The following is a 20881-nucleotide window of genomic DNA, read 5'->3' as shown; positions in this document are numbered from 1 at the left end:
GAGAGGGAAGGAAATGGCTAAGGATCTGTTGTGGAGGCAAAGCAGTGTTGTAATTACTGGTTACAATTATTTTGTTCCGTGAAATATGTAGGATAAGGGGTTAAGAAATGAGCCATGGCGTGGAGAGTTTTCTGTCAACATTTTTATGCAATTTGAGCCAGCATGCTGATTGAAAATAGCAGATTGTTAATAACCCTGGATGTGATAGACTAGGCAAGCTGATTCTAACTTCAAGCCAAGTTTCTTTTGTACAGTCAGAAGAAGGGTCCCAACTTGAAACATTGTCTTTCCTCCACGGATGCGGCCTAATCCACTGAGTACCTCCAGCGTATATTTGCTCAAGGTTCCACTGCTTGCAGTTTCTTGTGTTTTGTACAGTGATCGTTTGAACATAGCCATATGAGATTTCAGGACAGATGACCATAGTTATAAAGACTAGGTGGAAATCCCTGAGGTTGGCCGAGAGTAAATGTAACTGATGCAAATTATTTTTGTACTAAAAGCTAGGATGTGAATTTACACTGGAGGAATAAGCTGCAGTGAACTAATTTATTACTGGCAAATTAAATAAACGGGGATAATAATAATAATAATAATGCATTTTATTTATATAGCGCTTTTCATATACTCAAAGATGCTTTACAGAGATTTAGAGAACATAGGGAAATGAATAAATAGATAAATAAGTAAATAAGTAAACGAACAGAGAAAGGAGACAGAAGGTGAGGTGACCTTCAGTGGTTGAAGGCAGTACTGAACAGGTGAGACTTCAGCGATGTTTTGAATGTGGTGAGTGTGGAGGAGTCTCTAACGGTTTGGGGTAGTGAGTTCCATAGGGTGGGAGCAGCGATGGAGAAAGCCCTGTCCCCCCAGGATCTGAGTTTGGTCCGGATGTGGGGGGATAGGAGATTGGCAGCAGCAGAGCGGAGGGTGCAGGTGGGAGTGTGCCTGTGGAGGAGGTCGGTCAGGTTATGGAGGGCTTTGTAGGTTATGAGGAGGATTTTGTACTGGATTCTCTGGGGGATGGGGAGCCAGTGGAGTTTGTAAAGGACGGGGGTGATATGGTCACGGGATGGGGTTGGGTTTGAAAATGCGCCTGTGCCTCATTGCTTGGAAAGCCAGATGCATAGTTTTTATAATTGAATAATTGGCACAGTCTGGTAGAACAAAAACAAGTTGTGCCTAAAAGTTATCAAAAGGGCCCAACTGAAATTTGGACATTTTTTGAAAAGAAATTTAATCCCAGTCATCCCAATACAATAGAGCCTATAATTTAAAGGAAGGTCGACACAAAATGCTGGAGTAACTCAGCGGGAAAGGCAGCATCTCTAGGGAGAAGGAATGGGTGACAATTTATTACAAATACAGTAAATGTTTAGGAATTCTGTTTTTACAGCAGTTGAGAGACCAATCATTGCTTCCATTGGTAGGAAACAACTGCAGATGCTGGTTTAAATCAAAGATAGACACAATGCTGGAGTAACTTAGACAGATTCTCCGGAGAGAAGGAATGGGTGATGTTTCGGGTCGAGACAGAAGAGTGAAGAAGGGTCTAGACCCGAAACATCACCCATTCCTTCTCTCTAGAGATGCTGCCTTACTCCAGCATTTTGCGTCTTATCTTATTGCTTCCATTAGGATGGGATTTGCTTTTATTCAAAACCAGTGCTTCTGTGCTCAAACTTCCGATGGTAGCCCAAAAATGTCTTCATGTACTTCATCTTGAAAATCTTGTCAATTTTCGCTGGTTCTTTTGATGCAAAAGCTAAACGGTTTCTGTTGTAGATGTTGCCACAAGCAGTGGATCTTTATAGCTGCTTGTAAGTGTTATTTTTAATTATTTCCACTAACCAGCTGATAAACAGATCCAAAATCTATATTAATTTATTTAGTTCTTGCTTTGGTACTCTGCACAAGAACACAAACTAGCAGTCTGGATTTTACTTTAAAGCTTTTTTTTAACAAATGTCATAACTGCAAAGTGATTTGCTGGGTTATAATGATACTTTCATGGCCCAACAGTCTTTAATGAATTCGGTTTGTCCCATTGAATGAATTCGGTTTGAAAATAGATAGTAAATTTTGCATATTAGCACCCTATTCTAAAGAGCGATGTTTTTAAAGATATCCAATTGAATAGGTTAGAGCTCAATTAGAAGAAGCTCAACTAGACCAAGTGGACCCGTTGGGCCCATTCCGCCTAGGGTTTCCATTGTAACTTGGGAAAATCGCGTTTTTCTTTAAAATAAATTGTTTTTGAAAGAAAAAGAAATAAATCTCACCCAGAGCAAGCCATGGACCCAAAGCCCATCCTGCATCGGTATAGCATCCCCCACCCCCACATCCCCCTCCACTTCCCTACCCCCCACCCCTGCCCTGCCATCCTCGCCCACTCCCCCACCCCCACACACATCTGTCATTGAGATCCTCAATATCCATCGGACTGATCTGAGTGTATAGTTTTTAAATGAGCTCTAAAGATTACCATGTGAACAATAGAAATGATTTGAGTATGTATTCAGTTATCACCCACTGATTTGTCGGAATCATAGGCCTACAATTGTTCGTAAATATGAAGAGTATGACGTTGGACAAAACCCATGCTTTATCTGCGGTGGAGTCTGCAGATACAGCATTGGCCTCATCAGCCAATTGGAACCCACAAAACGAGCTGAATCAAGCCATTCTTTCACAGGGAACTGCTAAAGTAGCAAGAGGTAAAGATGTTTCTGTCTTCATGGATAAAGTGATCAAGGAGGCCTATGATCTGCTTACCTTTATTGGATGCGGCACTGTACAAGGCTGGACATCATGTTGAGACGTACAGGACATTGGTGAGACTGCCTTGGGATTTTATGTAGTTCTAGTTGCCAGATTATAGAAAGGATATGATTAACGTGGAGAGCATGCAGGACATTAAATGGATGTTGCTGGGGCTGAATGGCTGTTTATCCTGGAGCAGAGGTGACTAGAGGTTTATAAAATTATGAGACATGGGTAAGGTGGATGATCCCAATCTTCCCAGGGTAGGAGAGAAACGAGAGGGCATAGTTTTAAGGAGAGGGGAGTTAGAGACCTTTTCACACAGGATGGTGGGTGTATGGAATAAGTTGCTAGAAGTGGTAGAGGTGGGCATAATTACAATGTTTAAAGCATTTGGAGAGGTATACAGATAGGAAACCTTGAGAGGGAGATATGGCCCAAATACAGGCCAATGGGTTAATTCGGGAAAGCACCTTGATCATCGTGGATGAGTTAGCCTTAAGGGACCTTTCCTCCTGCCTAACTAACCCCTATGATTTTTCAACCTGCTGTGATCCAGATATTTGGTTTAAATTTGATTGGGTAAGAAATGGGAATATCAAAAACAAACAATAATCTTAAAATCAAACAAGCCATTCATGCGAGAAGTTGGGAAGCATATTTCCACACAAAGGGTGGCACCATCCCATTCCAAATTTGGTGGAAAGTTTCAGCTTTATTTTATTTCCGCCATTCTGATTTCGCCTCACATTTTTCCGCAAAACAGTTGGTAAATACAATTTGTCAGTTCGACTGCTAGAGGTAGCTTGAGGTTCCGCGAGAAATCCTCCGCGAAAATGAGGCATCTAGGCTGGGCAAGGCAGCCAATCTCAACGTCATCGGGACTTCCACGGCCGATCGATGGCTTGAATTTGCAAGAGGTAAAGATGTCTGTGGCTGGGGCTCTGGAACTCCAGCCCAGCTGGAGCCAGCACATCTATCCGCATAGCCGACTTCCTTGGCTGAAAACCAGCAAAGCTCTGGAACCAAGAGTGACAGAAAATCAGTGGTGGAACTGTAATGAGTAAATATTAAATTTAAGTGCAAGATTATACAACTAAATTAATTAAGACGAGGTTAAAATAAAACACAGCGGAAAAGCCAATTACCACCTTTTTGGGCTGATTATCAATTAATGTGTGAATTTACTTATGTTATTAGTATACAGTGACATTCACATTATTTTATAATGTCCGTTTTTACTTTGAAATGCACAAGAAGAGGCTTGAAACTGGTAATTTTGTGTGTAAATTTTCAAAAATGCTCCAATTTTTTTACTCCCGCTGTATGCCTCGCGCAAGCCCTCGGCTCTTTTCCACTTTTTTTAACCTCATTCACACGCGTGCAAGGTTAACGATCGTTAGGGATTCACATACATAGCTCTGTATAAGTGATCTATGCTTTTCAATTCTACTCAAATCCTGGAAGGCAACAAAGGAAAAATAAAAGTTTTTGTTTGAACTTTGAATAAATGACCAAGTTTCAAGGATTTGTTTTATATTGCTCAAACTGAAGACTGACTGAACTGCTACGATATGAAAGTGTTAATAACAAATTAATCATGAAACTTTATGCAAATAAAACAATCTGAAGTAAATCCTTCAAATCCATGGGTCAGAAAAGGGCGTGCTAAGACAGACAAGAGTATGCCTGGCCTTGTCTGCAACTAATTAAGCCTCTTTGTTTCCAGGAACATGAACATTAGTTATCAAAACTACAGAGCTCCCTTTAATTTTTATAGTTATATCTTTTTTTTAATCCTCTTATTCTCTCTTCCCAATAGTTTATAGTTTTTTTTCCCTTTTTTTTTTCCTTTATTTTTTTATTTTCTCTCTTTAAAAATTTAAAAATTGAAGCTATGTAAGAACTCTTTAACAAATGTGCCTTTTATTTCTATTTGTACATTTGCTTTTCAAAAAATAAAAAAAAATAAAAAAAATACAGAGCTCTTTAATGGTTCCCATTGTCATCTTTCTTACAGTTCCCAGCATTGGTAGCCTTTTTATTGGTTATTGCCCTCCAGTAGATTTACCTTCACCCTCTCCTCCCACCACAAGGCTTCACACTTTGCCTCCATCTATTATCCACCTGCCTCTGTTCCCAACTCCACCCCCTCCCTATCTGGCTCCATCTGCTTGTCATTCTTCATCCGTCTCCCCACATACTGCTCAACATTCCTCCAGCTGATTGTTGCTTGGAAGTAGCTACATTATGCCAGATGTACATTACGCCAGACCGCAATTATACATTATGCAAGACTGAAGGAAATTAGATTTTGGCCAACTAGTCCAGACCAAGGTACCAAGCAGGTAAGGTAATTTTACTTTAGAAGCAAACAAACTACAGGTAGGAATGCATGACTGTTATGTCAGTCGAAGTAAAGACAGGCAGCATCTCTAGAGAGAAGGAATGGGTGGTGTTTTGGGTCGAGACTCTTCTGACCGAAATTCATGGGAAAGGGAAATTAGAGATATAGAAGATGATGTAGAGAGGTGTAGAACAGTAAATGAAAGATATGGAAAAATAACGATAAAGGAAACGGGCCATTGTTAGCTGTTTATTGGGTGAAAACGAGAAGCTGGTGCAACTTGGGAGGGGGAAGGGGATGGAGAGAGGGAATAGAAACATTGAAAGTAGGTGCAGGAGTAGGCATTCGGCCCTTTGGGCCAGCACCACCATTCAATATGATCATGGCTGATCATCCAAAATCAGTACCCTGTTCTGTCTTTTTCCCCTGTATCCCTTGATTCCCTTAACCCTAAGCTAAATCTTAACTCTCTTGAAAATGCCGGGGTTACTTGAAGTTGGAGAAATCAATATTCATACCACTGGGTTGTAAGCAAAATATGAGATGCTGTTCCTCCAATTTGCGTTTAGCCTCACTGACAAAGGAGGCCTAGGACAGAAAGGTCAGTGAGGGGAAGGGAAGGAGAAATAAAGTGTTTAGCAACTGGGAGATCCTTTAGGTCCAGGTGGACTAAGTAAAGGTATTCAGCGAAACGACCACCCAGTCGACCTTTGGTCTCACCGATGTATAAGAGTCCACATCTTGAACAAAAGATACAGTAGATGAGGTTGGAGGAGGTGCAAGTGAAACTCTGCCTAACCTGAAAGGACTGTCTGGGTCCCTGGCAGAATCGAGGGAGGAGGTATAGGGACAGGTGTTGCATCTCCTGCAGTTGCAGGGGAAGATACCTGGGGAGGGTTTGTTTTGGTGGGAAGGGATGTTAACCAGGGAGTTGCGGAGGGAACGGTCTGCGGAAGGAGGAAAGGGGTGGAGATGGGAAGATGTGACTGGTGGTGGGATCCCATTGGAGGTGGTGAAAATGTCAGAGGATTATGTGTTGAATGCGACGGCTGATGGATGAAAGGTAAGGACTAGGGGGGCCTCTGTCACTGTTGCGACGAGGGGGAGCAAAGGCGGAGCTGTGGAGTACCAAGGAGACACGTACGGGGGCCTCATCTATGATGGGAGAGGGGAACCCCTGTTCCCTAAAGTATAAGGACATCTCGGATGTCCTGGTCTAGAATACCTCATCTTGGGCGCAGATGCGGCGTAGACGGAGGAATTGGGAGTCGGGGGTAGAGTCTGCCTGAAGCAGGGTGGGAAGAAGTGTCGTTGAGATAGTTGAGGAAGTCAGATTTGTAATAGATGTCAGTCGATAGTCTATCTCCTGTGATAGAAAATGAGATCAAGAAAGGGGAGGGAGGTGTCAGAGATGGTCCAAGTGAATTTGAGTGCAGGATGGAAATTGGTAGTGAAGTTAATGAAGTCCATGAGTTCTGCATGGGGTGCATGAGGTAGCACCCGACTAGGACTGTAAAAGGAAGGTAAGGATGCAATCTGCCGAATTTGAGCTGATGTTTGCGATTGGAGGAAAGGAGTGAGGGGGTGGAGATAACCCAGCCAACCTAATGATGGCGGCATTTTCGCACAGGGGACTTCATTCGGACCTTGCAGTTCTCAATTAAAATACCTATGCTACAACAACTAAATTTTGGTGTTCAGATATTTGAATATATCAGGAAGCAATTGAATTTGATTTAAAGACATTTTTACTTGTGCGGCATGATGGCGCAGCGGTAGAATTGCTTACAGCGCCAGAGACCCGGGTTCCTCCTGACTTGGTGCTGTCTGTACGGAGTTTGTACGTTCTCCATGTCACCGTGTGGGTTTTCTCTGGGTGCTCTGGTTTGCTCCCCATTCCAAAGATATACAAGTTTGTAGATTAATTGGCTTCTGTAAAAATTAGAAATTGTTCCTGGCGTGTGCAGTGTGCGGGGATCGCTGGTCGGCGGGGACTCGAAGAGCCGCAGGGCCTGTTTTCGCGCTGTAACTCTTCCCTGAACTAAAGGTACATAAGTAGAAAAGATTTAGAGAGACATTGGCCAAATGCAGGCAACGTGGCCGGCATGGATGAGTTCGGCTGAAGGTCCTGTTTTTTTGTGTTGCATAATTCTATGTCCGTCTATGATTATTAAGTAATCACGTTCAATTATAGCTGTCCCCCTTTCTGATTTCTGGTTGCCTCATGGGGATGCAGTGCAATCTCTAAGCACAAGGAAGCAAAAGAGAGAACATTCTATTTGCCTTGTGCTCTTCTGGCAATGGGAGCAGGAATGGCTGGGGAAAATAACCACGTCAAGTCCGGTTCATTCTCCAATGCACAAGTACGATGAGGTACGTGCAATAAAACACTTACTTGCAAAAGCATCTCGGCACAGACTCGGACACATACAAAAACATAAATTATACATAAATTATACTCGTGTTGGTGACCTCCTGGGATTACGAATATCTGGTAAAACAAATACTAACAAGATTCAAATGCATTGCTGCAAACACTGTATCAGCTTCAACTTTCCAGCAACCTCACTGGAAAATGGTTCATAGCTAAGTGTGTGTATTGCTTTGTAAAATCACTTGGGATTTTATGCTTGTTTCTTGTCTTGGTTCCGAGCCTAGCCAGGATATAAAATGTAGCAATATAAAAATGCGTCATTGGATTTAATGACTGCTCTATTTCTGTCGCCATTAAACGAGCAAAATCATTATCCAAAATAATACCTAAATACTTTAGGCAACTAAAAAAAATTATCCCCGTAATTAATTCGCTCGACGATCTCGTGCATTCTTTGTCGATCTCGCCCGGGGCGTCGTTTGCTTTGAACTCGCGTCAGAAAGTGTGTCACTGGGGCAAAGGGAGCGCCGGGCGGCCAGAAATGGGGCGGGCGGGCGGGGGGTTGGAGGAGGAGCCAGCGCTAACTGGGTCACATGATAACCCAGAGCAGCAGTCCCTGAGAGACTGAGTCACTGCTCGTGGAGTACCACTGTAAGACGGAAGAGTGGACTGTTGGACGAGTACAGCGACAGTAGTTTCATCAAAACGTACTTAATAGCAGGGGATAAAGTATAGGAAGAAGCTGTCAACGAAACATTTCTGGGCTCGGGGCGAAATCGAAAAGCAGGGTTCAGAAATAATATTTTGTTTGAATTAGAAGGAAGCTGTTCTTAAGGATTCCCAGAAAAAAACCCGGATCTCATCTGGACCTCAGCAAAAGAAATGGATTGCAGTAGCAGCGGAGGTAATGTTATTTGTATTGCAATTTTCTGCGAACGTGATATGAATACATCGAAACCGAATGGAAAGTTCGTCTCTTGCGTCTATTCGCACGTTTCAGTTTGTTCGGTTGTGAATTTCGATTATTTTTCCCCACCCTTAAAAACAAACCCAGCCAAGACGTATTGTGCTTTCAATTTAAGTAGGCGGATAGCTTTTACCCGAGGAGGCTTTTACGAGACGTGTCTTGGACATATTGCTCTTTATTAATTTGGCCAGCGTCTGAATTATTTTGTATGATTTGGGTTCATTTGCGAGTGGGTGTGCATGTAAATAACAGTTTTTCGTTGTGCAAAACAACAAGGTCAGAGCGGGTGCTTTGCCCCTTCCGGCAGTAGCAGCAGCGGCAGTAACAGCAGCAGTACCAGTAACAGCAGCAGCAGCTCCTCACATGGACTTTCTCCCCTCCCCACGTGCGCCTTGTGTTTACGCCGCCGCGGCGCACGGTGCCATTGGCTCAGTGACGATGGGAGAAATGGAACGTTCCCCGGAGCTCGCGGCAGAGCGCACGTGATTGAGGTGGCGCGATGTTTATGTGACCCAGTTTTCTGCTCGGAGCCGCGGCTGAGAATGCTGCAGAACCTGGGTGGAGGAATCCACCCTTTCTTGCACACAGCAGGCCGGGAGCGCCGCCTGTAGCAAGAACGAACGCTTGCACTGTGTGGTGAACACGCTGCAGCAAAATAATTTGCCTGAACCATCTGTGACTTGCAATAATTAGAACAATTTTTAAAGTGGATAGACCCAGAATACATGGAGTAACTCAGCAGGACAGTAACCCTTTCCTTCTCTTCAGAGATGCTGCCTGTTCTCCCGAGTTACTCCAGCATTTTGTGTCTATCCTAAATATTTAAAATGGTGCAGCTTGCAACAATGTCTAATAGTTAAATAATATAAAACGTTAGGTTTTTAAATATTTCAGTCAAATTCTGCTTCTTAAGTGATTTCACCAGTTTTCTACATCATAGTTGCAGTGTTTCAGAGTCTGGAATGCATTTAAAAATATATAATGGTTTCCTCAGGGTACTTGTAGGTTTTAAATTTTAATGACGTTTGCATCGTGACTGCCGCCAAACATCTGCAGCATTGGTAAAATATGCTGAGGTAATCAAGCGGCAATTGACCTCCGACGCGATAGATTTCAATAGCAGCGGAATTCTTGGTGACTGTTCAAATCATTTTTATGTCGCATTTGTCTGAATTTCAGCAAAATAACATTGGTCAGTTATTTTTAAAATTTTAATGGCATATTGTTATGAACAGTTTTAAATAAAGTTTCAAGATGTCATTCCTGACCACGTATTTTGTTTCATTAAAGGACTTTAGTGGAAGAAATCAGCAGATTTTCTGCTGCTAATATTTCTATCTTTGCAATGACTCACTACATTAGCACGGTCATGGAGGAATTTGCTGTGAAATAAATTAAAACAATAGATACTGGAGATCTGAACAAAGTGGAAGATGCTGGAGAGGCTCTGTGGGCTGGGTAGTGTCTCTGGAGAGGGAGACAGTCAACCTTTTGGGTCTGTAATCCTTTGTTAGAACTGGGAAAATATTTAAGTACATTTTCAGAAGGAGAGAAGGGGAGGTATGTGTACAACAAAGACCGTGTGGATCAAAAGGGCTCAATGGTGATCATTTTCAGCACTGTTATCAGTTATAAGCCTTCAGACCTGTCCAATGAGTTGCTGACCAAGAGTAGCCGATCCAGGACAGTGACTGTCTTTCTGTGCATGCTGCCAGACCTAATGAGTTTCCCCTGAATTTTTTGCAGCAGAGGCTACAGATGTGGGCAACCCTTTCCATCCATAGATGCTGTCTGATCTGCTGAGTTCTTCCTGTAGTTTTTTCTTTGCTCCAGATTCTTGACTCTTCTGTCTCCAGGCCACAGAAAAAAATGGTGTAGTTTACTAGTTGCAGGATGAGCAGTATAAGAACGGGTTGCATGCTTTAGTTCCACCATACTGCTGGAGGAACTCAGCAGATCAGGTAGCATCTGTGGATGAAAATGAAGAGGGGATGTTTTGGGTCGGGACCCTTCTGACCCAAAATGTCATCAGTTCATTTCCCTCCACAGATGCTGCCTTATCTGCTGACATCCTCCAGCAGTTTGTTTCTATTCAAGATTCAGTATTTGCAGTCTCATGTCTCCAATTTGCCTACTTTCCTCAGCACCAATAAGAGTAGATTTTTCTTTTAAAAGTATAATGTAACTAAATATAAGGAGGAGGAACACTTGTACTCCTACGACAAAAATAAACACTTGAATGGTGGCAGAATGTAGTTCTTTTTTTTAAAAGTGCCCCATTTTACTTTATTTTATTGCAGGTGGTGTCATTACGTATATCAGTTCGAGTTCTGGTTGTAGTCCAGCCTCTTATCACAGTGATAGTTCTGAGAACAGTTTCCAGTCAACCTCTCCTCCAGTTCCTTCATCGCCTAACAGCTTTGTCTCCGATAATATCAACCTCGGTGACATGCTTTCCGAAAACTGCGCGCTAAAACTTGGAAGCTCCAACAATGCTCGGCTTGTGTGCTCTGTCAAAGGGGATGGATCAAGCTTGGGTCATATCAACAAAAGCACCAGCATCACTAGTAAGTTTGTTAATTTGTTGGAGACTTTATTTCCTTCTTTCACTTTGTAATAATTATACAGCAAGTGGGAAGCTCACCACCCATCTTTTGAGTTGTAGGGGGTGGAGAGTAAATACTGACCTTGCTAGTGCTGCACACATCCTGTAAATAAATTGAGATTGGTCAAAGTAGTACATTCGATTATAGACGGATGAATACAAGCTTTACTTAGTTTCTGATAAGTTGAAACTAATATTATTCTATTGTGTTTTATTAGAAATTAATGGAATGATCCTACTGTGTAAAGTCTGTGGAGATATGGCATCGGGATTCCACTATGGTGTCCATGCATGTGAAGGTTGCAAGGTGAGCAACTGGTGAAGACTTGATGACTTTAGAGTTTTTTAATTTTATCGTTGTAAAAGTACTTGTTTTTTTCTCTCGAGAATATCCTTTTGTGGTCTGGGAAGGTTGGCATTGAGCTTCAGTTTCTGGTAGTAACCCATTGCATTTGCTCAATGGGATAGTAATAAAATCCAGGTTTTGGTTCAGCCTCAGATTTAAGTAACGGTGTAACATGTGAAAACCATGTGGGGTTTGTAGTCTGTTGCTTTATGTGGCCACGTCATTTGCTCGCCGTGTACTCGGATGTGTGTAGTTCAACCAGTCTTTCTCTGCAAAGACGCATGTACATTAGTGGAGATTTCTGCCTTTATTTAAAAAGAGGTATTTCATTTATTGACTCTGAGCATAATTTTTAAGACAAAACAGGGATAAAATCAAGTGAGAATTTTGATCTTGAATGCGCTGCTATTTTACACTATCCAGAGCCAGCTCTTCAAACACACTGCCCTTGTTTACGGATTACATTCCCCTATTTTGTTTTTGGATCCGAATATTTGCAGGTCTTATGGAAAGTGCTGCTTTTATGATTTATTTTATGTAGCAATAGGTTTTGCAGCTCCGCTGGGCACGTTTTTTTAACCACATGGTGGTGCGCACAAGGAAATCAATGTTTCCAATATGGGACAAGTAATTATCCTATCTACAATTTGCCTGATGTTTGCCACTCCAGATATACAAAGTTTTCTAAATGTTTCATGTCTATCAAAACACTTTATATATTTTTTAAAATGCAGCTAGTCTTGTGCAGTTTAAGCGCAAAACAGACTGCTGGAGGAGCTCAGTGCGTCAGGCAGCATCTGTGGAGGGAAATGGACAGATATCAGATGCTGCCTAACCCGCTGAGTTCAACCAGCAGTCTGTTTTATGGTCAAGATTCCAGCATCTGCAGTCTGTTTTGCTTCCTTGTGTAGCTTAAGGTAGCTATTACTCCATTTGTAACATTAACAATGGTTCTAAGGAAGCACAACATGACTAACCTTGCAGATTGACTGACCTTTAATGTTTGCACAAAAGCAGCACAGAGCTGTTTGTAAATTTGATGAATTGGATGAATATTTTTCTTTGTTCTTGCAGGGATTTTTCAGAAGGAGCATCCAACAGAATATTCAGTACAAGAAATGCCTGAAAAATGAGAACTGTTCTATAATGAGGATGAATCGGAACCGATGTCAGCAGTGTCGCTTTAAGAAATGTCTTGCTGTGGGCATGTCCCGAGATGGTACTTACACTAGAGAAGAATCTTATTACAGTATTATCAATAACTGCAAACATAAACATATTCCATTGGGAAAAAAAATTGTGTTTGAGATCAGAGAGCCAACCTTTGTGTTGATAACCATTGTGTGCTGTTTTATAGCTGTTCGATTTGGACGCATTCCTAAGCGTGAGAAGCAAAGAATGATGATTGAGATGCAAAGTGCAATGAAAAACATGGTGAATGATCAGCTGAATGGCTACAGACAGAATGATGTATTACGTGAGGAAAACCCTTCCCCTCCATCACAGCCTGAGATACCTCAGAATAGAGTTGAAGTAATTGGGACCGTGTCGCGGGCCCTCAAGGAAACCTTTTCCTGTACCCAAGATAAGCCAGACAAAATGCGGAAAGAGATGTATTTTCAGAACACAGAAAATTCTCAGAGAAATGCTGATGACAAGTGGCTAACTGGACAACCTATCGATGGGATTAATGGAATCCAATGTTTCAATAATGCAAATCGTGATGAAAGCCACATGACAAATAATAACAAGCACATAGTTTGTCCAAATGATCACACAGAGAGAGTGAGCAGGCCCTGTCACACTCTTCCCGGTGGATGTTTCCAAAATATATATGCAGAAGATGGGTTTTCTCGAAGCCATGTCCCAAGTAAACGTGTTCGGACCACAGAGAGGAGGATGCATCTGGTAAATATGCTTTGATGCTATGCAAATAGATGTACTTTCATTGTAGAGTAATTGCTACATTTTTGCTTGCTTGAGCTACATATAAAGACAGCAATATTGATATGTAATTTGCTTTATGATTCATAAATACAAGCTTAAAACTGCCATTATATATCAACATGTTATTTCTATATTTTTTTAAACTTGAATTTAAAACAAATTTCTCATCAGGATTATTTTGTGTGACTTTTGAACAGGTGTGCCCAATGAGTACATCCCCTTATGTAAATCCTGATAAATCAGAGCAGCAAGTCTGGGAGGAATTTTCCATGAGTTTTACACCTGCGGTTAGAGAGGTCGTAGAATTTGCCAAACGTATTCCAGGATTCCAAGATTTATCGCAGCATGACCAAGTCAGCTTGCTTAAAGCTGGAACGTTTGAGGTATGTGCAAAAGATAACATTTTAAATATTGTGTTCTAAGCAGTTGCCAAGAGGAAGTGAGAATTGCACTGATCCAAGCATAATAAATAATATTTACATCATGACGGACTTTCAGATAGACACAAAAAGCTGGAGTAACTCGGGCAGCATCTCTGGAGAGAAGGAATAGGTGACGTTTCGGGTCGAGACCCTTCAGACTGGTTAGGGATAAGGGAAACGAGAGATATAGATGGTGTGGAGAGATAAAGAACAATGAATGAAAGTTATGCAAAAAAAGTAAAGGTGATAAAGGAAACCGGCCATTGTGAGTTGTTTGTACGGTGAAAATGAGAAGCTAGTGCGACTTGGGTGGGGGAGGGATAGAGAGAAGGAATGCTGGGGCTACCAGAAGTGCCCAAGTGAAATATGAGATGCTGTTCCTCCAATTTGCGTTTAGCCTGACTGACAATGGAGGAGACCAAGGACAGAAAGGTCTGTGGGGAGGAGAATTAAAGTGTCCAGCAACTGGGAGATCAGGTTGGTTCAGGCAGGCTGAACGAAGGTGTTCTGCAAAACAATCGCCCTGTCTGTGTTTGGTCTCACCGATGTATAGGAATCCACATCTTGAACAACAGGTACAGTAGATGAGGTTGGAGGAGGTGCAGGTGAACCTCTGCCTAACTTGAAAGGTCTGTCTGAGTCCCTGGACAGAGTCGAGGAGGAGGAATAGCAACAGGTGTTGCATCTTCTGCAGTTGTAGGAAGGCAAGGGGGTGGTTTGGATGGGAAGGGATGAGTTAACCAGGGAGTTGTAGATGGATCAGTCTCGGCGGAAAAGGGTGAAGATGGGAAAATGTGGCTAGTGGTGGGATCCCGTTGAAGGTGGCGGAAATTTCGGAGGATTATGTGGTGCATGCAATGGCTGATGGGATGGAAGGCAAGGACTAGGGGGACTCTGTCTCTAGGGGTCTCTGTTGCGAGAAGGGCAACAAGGGCGGAGCTGCGGGGTACCGAGGAGACACGAGTGAGTGATTGGGATAATGCTGAGAAACAATGTACACGTTCCTGAGCTTTTTACAGTTACAACAGAGTCCATGGAGAATAATATGAAGAACGGTCTCGACCCAAAACATCACCCATTCCTTCTATCCAGAGATGCTGCCTGTACCGCTGAGTTACTCCAGCATTTTTTCTATCTTCATAATAAATAATCGATGCTCTGATTTACTTGTATTATACATCTTTTTCACTTACGCTCCTGTTGAAGATGTGTGGGTCATTTACCGGACCAGTCGGCACCAGGGTATTGGATTATTATATAGGGAATTACAGCTAAACGCTAACCTGACCTTGCTTGCAATTAAGTGCTGGATGTCGAGGCAAAAATAGCCCCTCCTCCCCCTTAAACTAGGATGCTGGGACCTAGATGTAGCACCCACTATATCATACCCAGAAGGTGGTTAACTCAGCACAACAGGAACCAGGCCTGGGCCTCCTTAGGCTGTGCAGTTCAGCAGGTTTATTACAACCTGGAGGATGTTTCACCAGGATTTAAATGTATTTATTTATTCAGGCAAATTGAAAGTGTAGAGGTTTGGGTGATTCGAAGGGTGGGGAAAAATGTTTCTTGAAGGTAATCCCTCACCCTTGCATAAAAAGAATGTGATGTTTATTCTCTCTCTCCTCCATGGACTGCTGTGACTGGAAAAAGCTCAGGAACTTGTAAATTGTTTCTCAGCATTAGCCCAATCTGAATGTCTGCCTGCATTGATGTTAATTTTTGTTGTCTACTGGTAATTTGTTGCTGTGTCGTTGCCGGACCAATAGGGTTGAAAAATTTTGTTTAAAATATGTATGGTTTGTTGAAGTGTGCCAACTGCACTTCAGGAAGGTGAAGATGCTTCCAATGGAGCAATGGAGATTTGCAGAATGGTTCTGAAGATGAGGGGTTTTAGCTAAGGATTGAGACTGGGGTCAAAACAAGGCATTCTTGCATCAAAAGAGACTGAGGGAAATTGGTTGAGGTGATAATGACTGGTTTAAATGAGGTACTTCAAATGAAGATTTCCTATGTGCTGGCACGGTAGCGCAGTGGTAGAGTTGCTGCTTTACAGCGAATGCAGCGCCGGAGACTCAGGTTCGATCCTGACTACGGGTGCTGCACTGTAAGAAGTTTGTACGTTCTCCCCGTGACCTGCGTGGGTTTTCTCCGAGATCTTCGGTTTCCTCCCACACTCCAAAGACGTACAGGTATGTAGGTTAATTGGCTGGGTTAATGTAAAAATTGTCCCTAGTGGGTGTAGGATAGTGTTAATGTACGGGGATCGCTGGGCGGCACGGACTTGGAGGGCCGAAAAGGCCTGTTTCCGGCTGTATATATATGATGATATGATGATACAAAGACTGGGCAACCAGATTTATGGTTTGGACCACAAATGTGAGGAAGATAATCTTCACACAGTGAGTGGCAGAGGCTTGGAACATTCTAAGACAATGTTAGGAGGCAGACATGATCAGTGATTTCAAAAAGATATATTGGATAGGTACTGGAGGGAAATCAACTTGTCAGGCAACAGGGATTGAGAAAATGCCATTGACTAGATTGCTCTAGTTATTTGCTGAATGGCTGCCTCCTGTGCCACATTGATTCTGACACCAGTACCCTTTTGGCAATGCTGTCAGTAGTCCTGAAGTACGAGGGAAGTATCACCTCAACCAATTTCCCTCAGCCTCTTTACGGTCTGTTGCCAATTAAACATTTAAAAGGAATTTTAAGATCTATTGCTGATATTGCTGGCACTGTTTCTCCATTACATCTGACGGACTCCATGCTTGGAAACTGATGCTGGAATTTTCCCCTCAAAGCATTGTGGCCTCTGATACGAAACAAGAAAATGGTGCAAAACCTGTCAAATTCCTCCTGTTTCTGAAGCTACTTTTGTTCTTGGTTGGGGAAAGTGTGATGAGCCTAATTTATGAAAGCCTTTTTCCAAGGTTTATCCAGAATCTTTCTCGAAATGGTGTTCTGATGAATGGTTATTTCTGTCATTGGCAGGTGTTAATGGTGCGCTTTGCTGCTCTTTTTGATGTGCATGACCGGACGGTCACATTTCTCAGCGGAAAGAGTTATGGGATGGAAGAGCTGCAATTGCTGGGGGCCGGAGATCTGTTAATATCCATGTTTGAGTTTAGTGAAAAACTTAGTGCCCTGCAACTTGGTGAGGAGGAGATGAGCTTATTCACAGCAGTTGTCCTGGTTTCTGCCGGTAAGAGAATTTATGATTTATGATTATTCACATATACTTGTGTCACCGTTACCTTAGACAAAAAAATAATTATCTTGGTTGTATGATTTCAAAATAATTTATCAAACCTAACCAGAACAGGAAAGACAGTGAAAAGCTTCGGAAAAAAATTTGTTACTGTAATTGACATTTAGATGTAATTTTGCATATTGCTATTTGTTTTAATCGTATATAAATCACAGTACAGGTGAATTAACTTTTCTAGTTGGAAATAATTAAGTCTAACTAACAATTTCTTTCTAGATCGTTCGGGAATAAAAAATGTTAACTCAGTGGAGCAGTTGCAAGAAACTCTAATTCGAGCACTCCGGACCTTAATTATGAAAAATCACCCAAGTGAATCTTCAATCTTTACAAAACTCCTGCTGAAATTACCTGATCTGCGTTCTCTTAATAATATGCATTCAGAAGAATTATTGGCCTTCAAAATCCACACTTGAATTTATGGGCCATTCTCTGCATTTTATTTTATTCTATTCCTATCATATATTTTGTGGATGAGTATACATTATTTATGTATAGAAATTTGCATTTTCTCCTGCATTATTTTTGAGCTATGCAAAGTTGTATAATCAAATAACAAAATAGAACTATACAAAAGATATTAAAAGTATATTTTAAGATTTTAACATGGATGTAACTTGAGATGGTTGAAAATGTATAGATATAATTGTGTTTAAAATTTGCTGATCAACGTAACTTAGTTTATTTTTGTTTTGGCCTCCTTTATAAATTGGTTCTTTATAATAATGGGAAAATCTTAAAGCTTTTGCCAGCTCTTCTATGGTGCTGATATCAATAGGATCACAGGATCAAAGAACCTGGACTACTTCCTCAACATAACTTATTATTGATTTTTAAAAAGAACCTTTTTTTAAAAGGCCTTCCAGTAAACTTGTGGAGTTTGTGGTCAGCGTGCACCTTTCTTACTGATCCTTTTTTTTTTAAGTCAACTTGAAACGCGAAGAAAAAATTGCAGCCAGCATGTTTGTGTGTCTTGTCTTTGAATGCTGCATTGGAATTAACAATGTTAACAAATCTACTTATAATGTAACTTGCCACACCTGAGTAACATTTGAATATTGTCTGACTACTGTAAAATGTGCTTCTTGTTTATGACTTTTTGAATGTGAATGAATGCAGTAAAGTCTTGACTTGAAATACATTGTTTCCTTTAATTAATTGACAGGATTTGGGCATTGCTGGCTGGGCCTTATATTGGCCATTTCTTGGTGGTGAACTGCCTTCTTGAAGGCATTGGAATCCTTATGGAGAGGATACTTCCACAGTGTTGTGTAGCGTGTGCCACAGTATTTTATGTGGCTGGACCAATTGAGTTTATGGTCAAAGGAGCCTTCTCCACCTCCTCTTGAGATGCTTATGATGGGGGTCACACCTTTAAATACCCTGGGGCTGGGATGATCAGTCTCCAACAACCATGGTGCTGGCTCGAAGGGCCAAATGTCCTCCTCCTGCACCTATTTTCTATGGCCATTTTCCTATGTGTTGGTTATAATTTCACCCACTGCAATGTTCGAATACTTAATTGTCACGTATGACAAGTCACAGTGAAATTCTTTGCTTGCAAACCCAAGGTATGCAAATAATCGGCCATAAAGGGTGCTCACAAAGTTACAAACCCTCCTCCCTCACAGTGGTTCCCCTGCCTGAACGTCCATTGTTCTTCCCCCTCCTCATGGCAGTCCCCCCATGCTTGGTCCCCATTGTTCTTCCCCTCCGTCACGGCGGCACACCAGGACGGGTCCTCCTTTGTTCCTTCGATTGTTCCATCAATCTTTCCATTGATTTCAATCACACCATGTTTCTTTGATGCCATACTCCGTCAAATGCTGTCATCAGGGCAGTCACTCGCTTTGCTGCTGGAATGCAGCTCTTGGGAATCAGGGTATATGGAAATCCAAAACAGTACATACGTTAGTGGCAATGAATGACTTTGTGCTAGTGTGACTAATTTCTAGAAAGCAAAACCTGGTGTATTTGCCTTGTTTTTAAAAAATAGTTGAAAACAGTGTCGGTAACTGAAACAAAAGCATCCGAGTTAAACTGAACAAGACTCCTCTCCAGAGATCTTGCCTGTCCCGCTGAGTTACTCTGGCTTTTTGTGTCTACAGTTTAAACCAGCATCTGCCGTTCCTGCACAAAACACTGATACCCTATATCCATGTGTCGCCTATGGGAACCTTTTGTAGTATTGTATGTTCAGTAGAGTATGAATTTTCCCATTGAGCAGCATTTACTAACACCATGCTGATGCCTCCAATAAACTAATGGGTGGTGCAGAGCATTGGAGTCAGAGGTATACAGCATAACACACCAAGTGTCCACCTACCTACATGGCTCACAGCTCAATGGAAATGTAGCCCTAAAAATATATTTATTGTATGCAATTACAGCATGTAATTTCATTTCAAAGTAATGTTGGCCATTCCAAAATTGAAATTTAAACGGCAGACAGAAGAAACTGCACATGTTGGAATCTTGAGCAGTTGAGAATCTTGCCCCTCCATAGATGCTAACTGACCTGAGTTCCTCCAGCACTTTTTGCTGTAATTTAAACTCTTGATTAGTTCTCTTTAGTGCTCAAATCCTAATATAATTTGTAAATGTCAGCTTTTCACAAGTTATAGGAGTAGAATTAGGCCATTCGGCCCATTGCGTCCACTCTGCCATTCAATCATGGCTGATCTCTGCCACCTAATCCCATTTTCCTGCCTTTTTCACATAACCCTTGACACCCGTTCTAATCATCTCTGCCATAAAAATATCCACTGACTGCCTCCAGTTCTACAATGAGCAATGAGTTCTACAGATTAACTACCCTCTGACTAAAGAGGTTCCTCACCTCCTTTCTAAAAGAGCGCCCTTTAATTCTGAGGCTATCACCTCTGGTCCGAGACTCTCCCACCAGTGGAAACATCCTTTCCACATCCACTCCATCTTTGCCTTTCATTATTCTGTAAGTTTCAATGAGGTCCTCCCTCAACCTTCTAAACTCCAGCGAGCAGAGGTCCAGTGCTGTCAAATGCTCATCGAATGCTAACCCACTCATTCCTGGAATCATTCTTGTAAACCTTCTCTGGACCCTCTCCAGAGCCAACACATCCTTCCTCAGATATGGGGCCCAAATTTGCTAAATGACCAGTGCCTTATAGAGCCTCAGCATTACATCTGTTTTTGTATTCCAGTCCTCTTGATATAAATGCTAGCATTGAATTTGTCTTCCTTACTACCGATTTGACTTGCAAATTAACCTTTTGGGAGTCCTGCACCAGTACTTTGCATCTCCAATTTCTGGATTCACCATTTAGAAAATAATCTTTATTATTATAAACATGCATGACTCAGCACTTTGCTATACTGAATTTCATTTGCCACTTCTCTGCCCACTCTCTTAACCTGTCCAAGTCCATGCTTCCTCTACACTGCCTGCCCCACCACCTATCTTAGCATCATCTGCAAACTTGGCCACAAAGCCTTCCATCCCCTTATCCAAATCATTAATATACAACGTGAATAGAAGTGCCCCAGCACTGACCCTTGGGGAACTTTTGATGTCTATTGTTGTACAAGTGCTCATGTTGACGATCTTTTATGAATGTTGAATCGTGTTCTTGAAAGAGTAGGAGGTGCTAATTGGACAGTTAAACTACTATCTTGCCGATTTCTTGTCTAATGGCACAGACATTTTAGTTTATCACCTTTTGGCTCTTCACCCAAGAGTTGTGTGTGAATCTTGAAGTTGAGTAATTGGCAAACTAATGACACAATGAAGAAACACCTGTCCCTGCACCACCTCCCTCACCATCATCAGGGAATTCAGCAGCCCTTCCAGGTGAGACATGCAC

General features: G+C 41.9%; 1 protein-coding gene across 4 annotated transcripts; it reads left to right on the top strand.

Moving 5' to 3' along the window:
* Nucleotides 1-8084: 8084 nt before the first annotated feature.
* On the top strand, nt 8085-17994 carry nr1d2a (nuclear receptor subfamily 1, group D, member 2a). 4 transcript variants are annotated; one of them, XM_078421156.1, is made up of 8 exons: nt 8085-8388; nt 10752-11018; nt 11275-11363; nt 12477-12621; nt 12760-13310; nt 13547-13732; nt 16766-16976; nt 17259-17994. In XM_078421156.1, exons 1-8 carry the CDS (start codon nt 8367-8369, stop codon nt 17453-17455), a joined length of 1668 nt encoding a protein of 555 aa, XP_078277282.1. In that variant the 5' UTR covers nt 8085-8366; the 3' UTR covers nt 17456-17994. The 4 variants fall into 4 exon arrangements, with proteins under 4 accessions (XP_078277282.1, XP_078277299.1, XP_078277290.1 ...); XM_078421173.1 differs by lacking the exon at nt 8085-8388 and adding an exon at nt 8874-8942; XM_078421164.1 differs by lacking the exon at nt 8085-8388 and adding an exon at nt 8991-9527.
* The last annotated feature ends 2887 nt before the right edge of the window (nt 17995-20881 follow it).

The sequence above is a fragment of the Rhinoraja longicauda genome, chromosome 2 (genome assembly GCF_053455715.1).
Source record: "Rhinoraja longicauda isolate Sanriku21f chromosome 2, sRhiLon1.1, whole genome shotgun sequence".
NCBI classification, from domain to species: Eukaryota; Metazoa; Chordata; class Chondrichthyes; order Rajiformes; family Arhynchobatidae; genus Rhinoraja; species Rhinoraja longicauda.
Note: the sequence above shows the minus strand (reverse complement) of the source record. Positions and strands in the feature narration are given on the sequence as shown.

Bases quoted from the DNA above. Each gene is read 5' to 3' on its own strand.
- nr1d2a (XM_078421147.1), top strand. From the start codon at position 9,607: ATGTCGCATTTGTCTGAATTTCAGCAAAATAACATTG. The intron at 11,019-11,274 runs GTAAGTTTGTTA...GTGTTTTATTAG, and splicing joins CAAAAGCACCAGCATCACTA to AAATTAATGGAATGATCCTA. The intron at 13,733-16,765 runs GTATGTGCAAAA...TGTCATTGGCAG, and splicing joins TTAAAGCTGGAACGTTTGAG to GTGTTAATGGTGCGCTTTGC.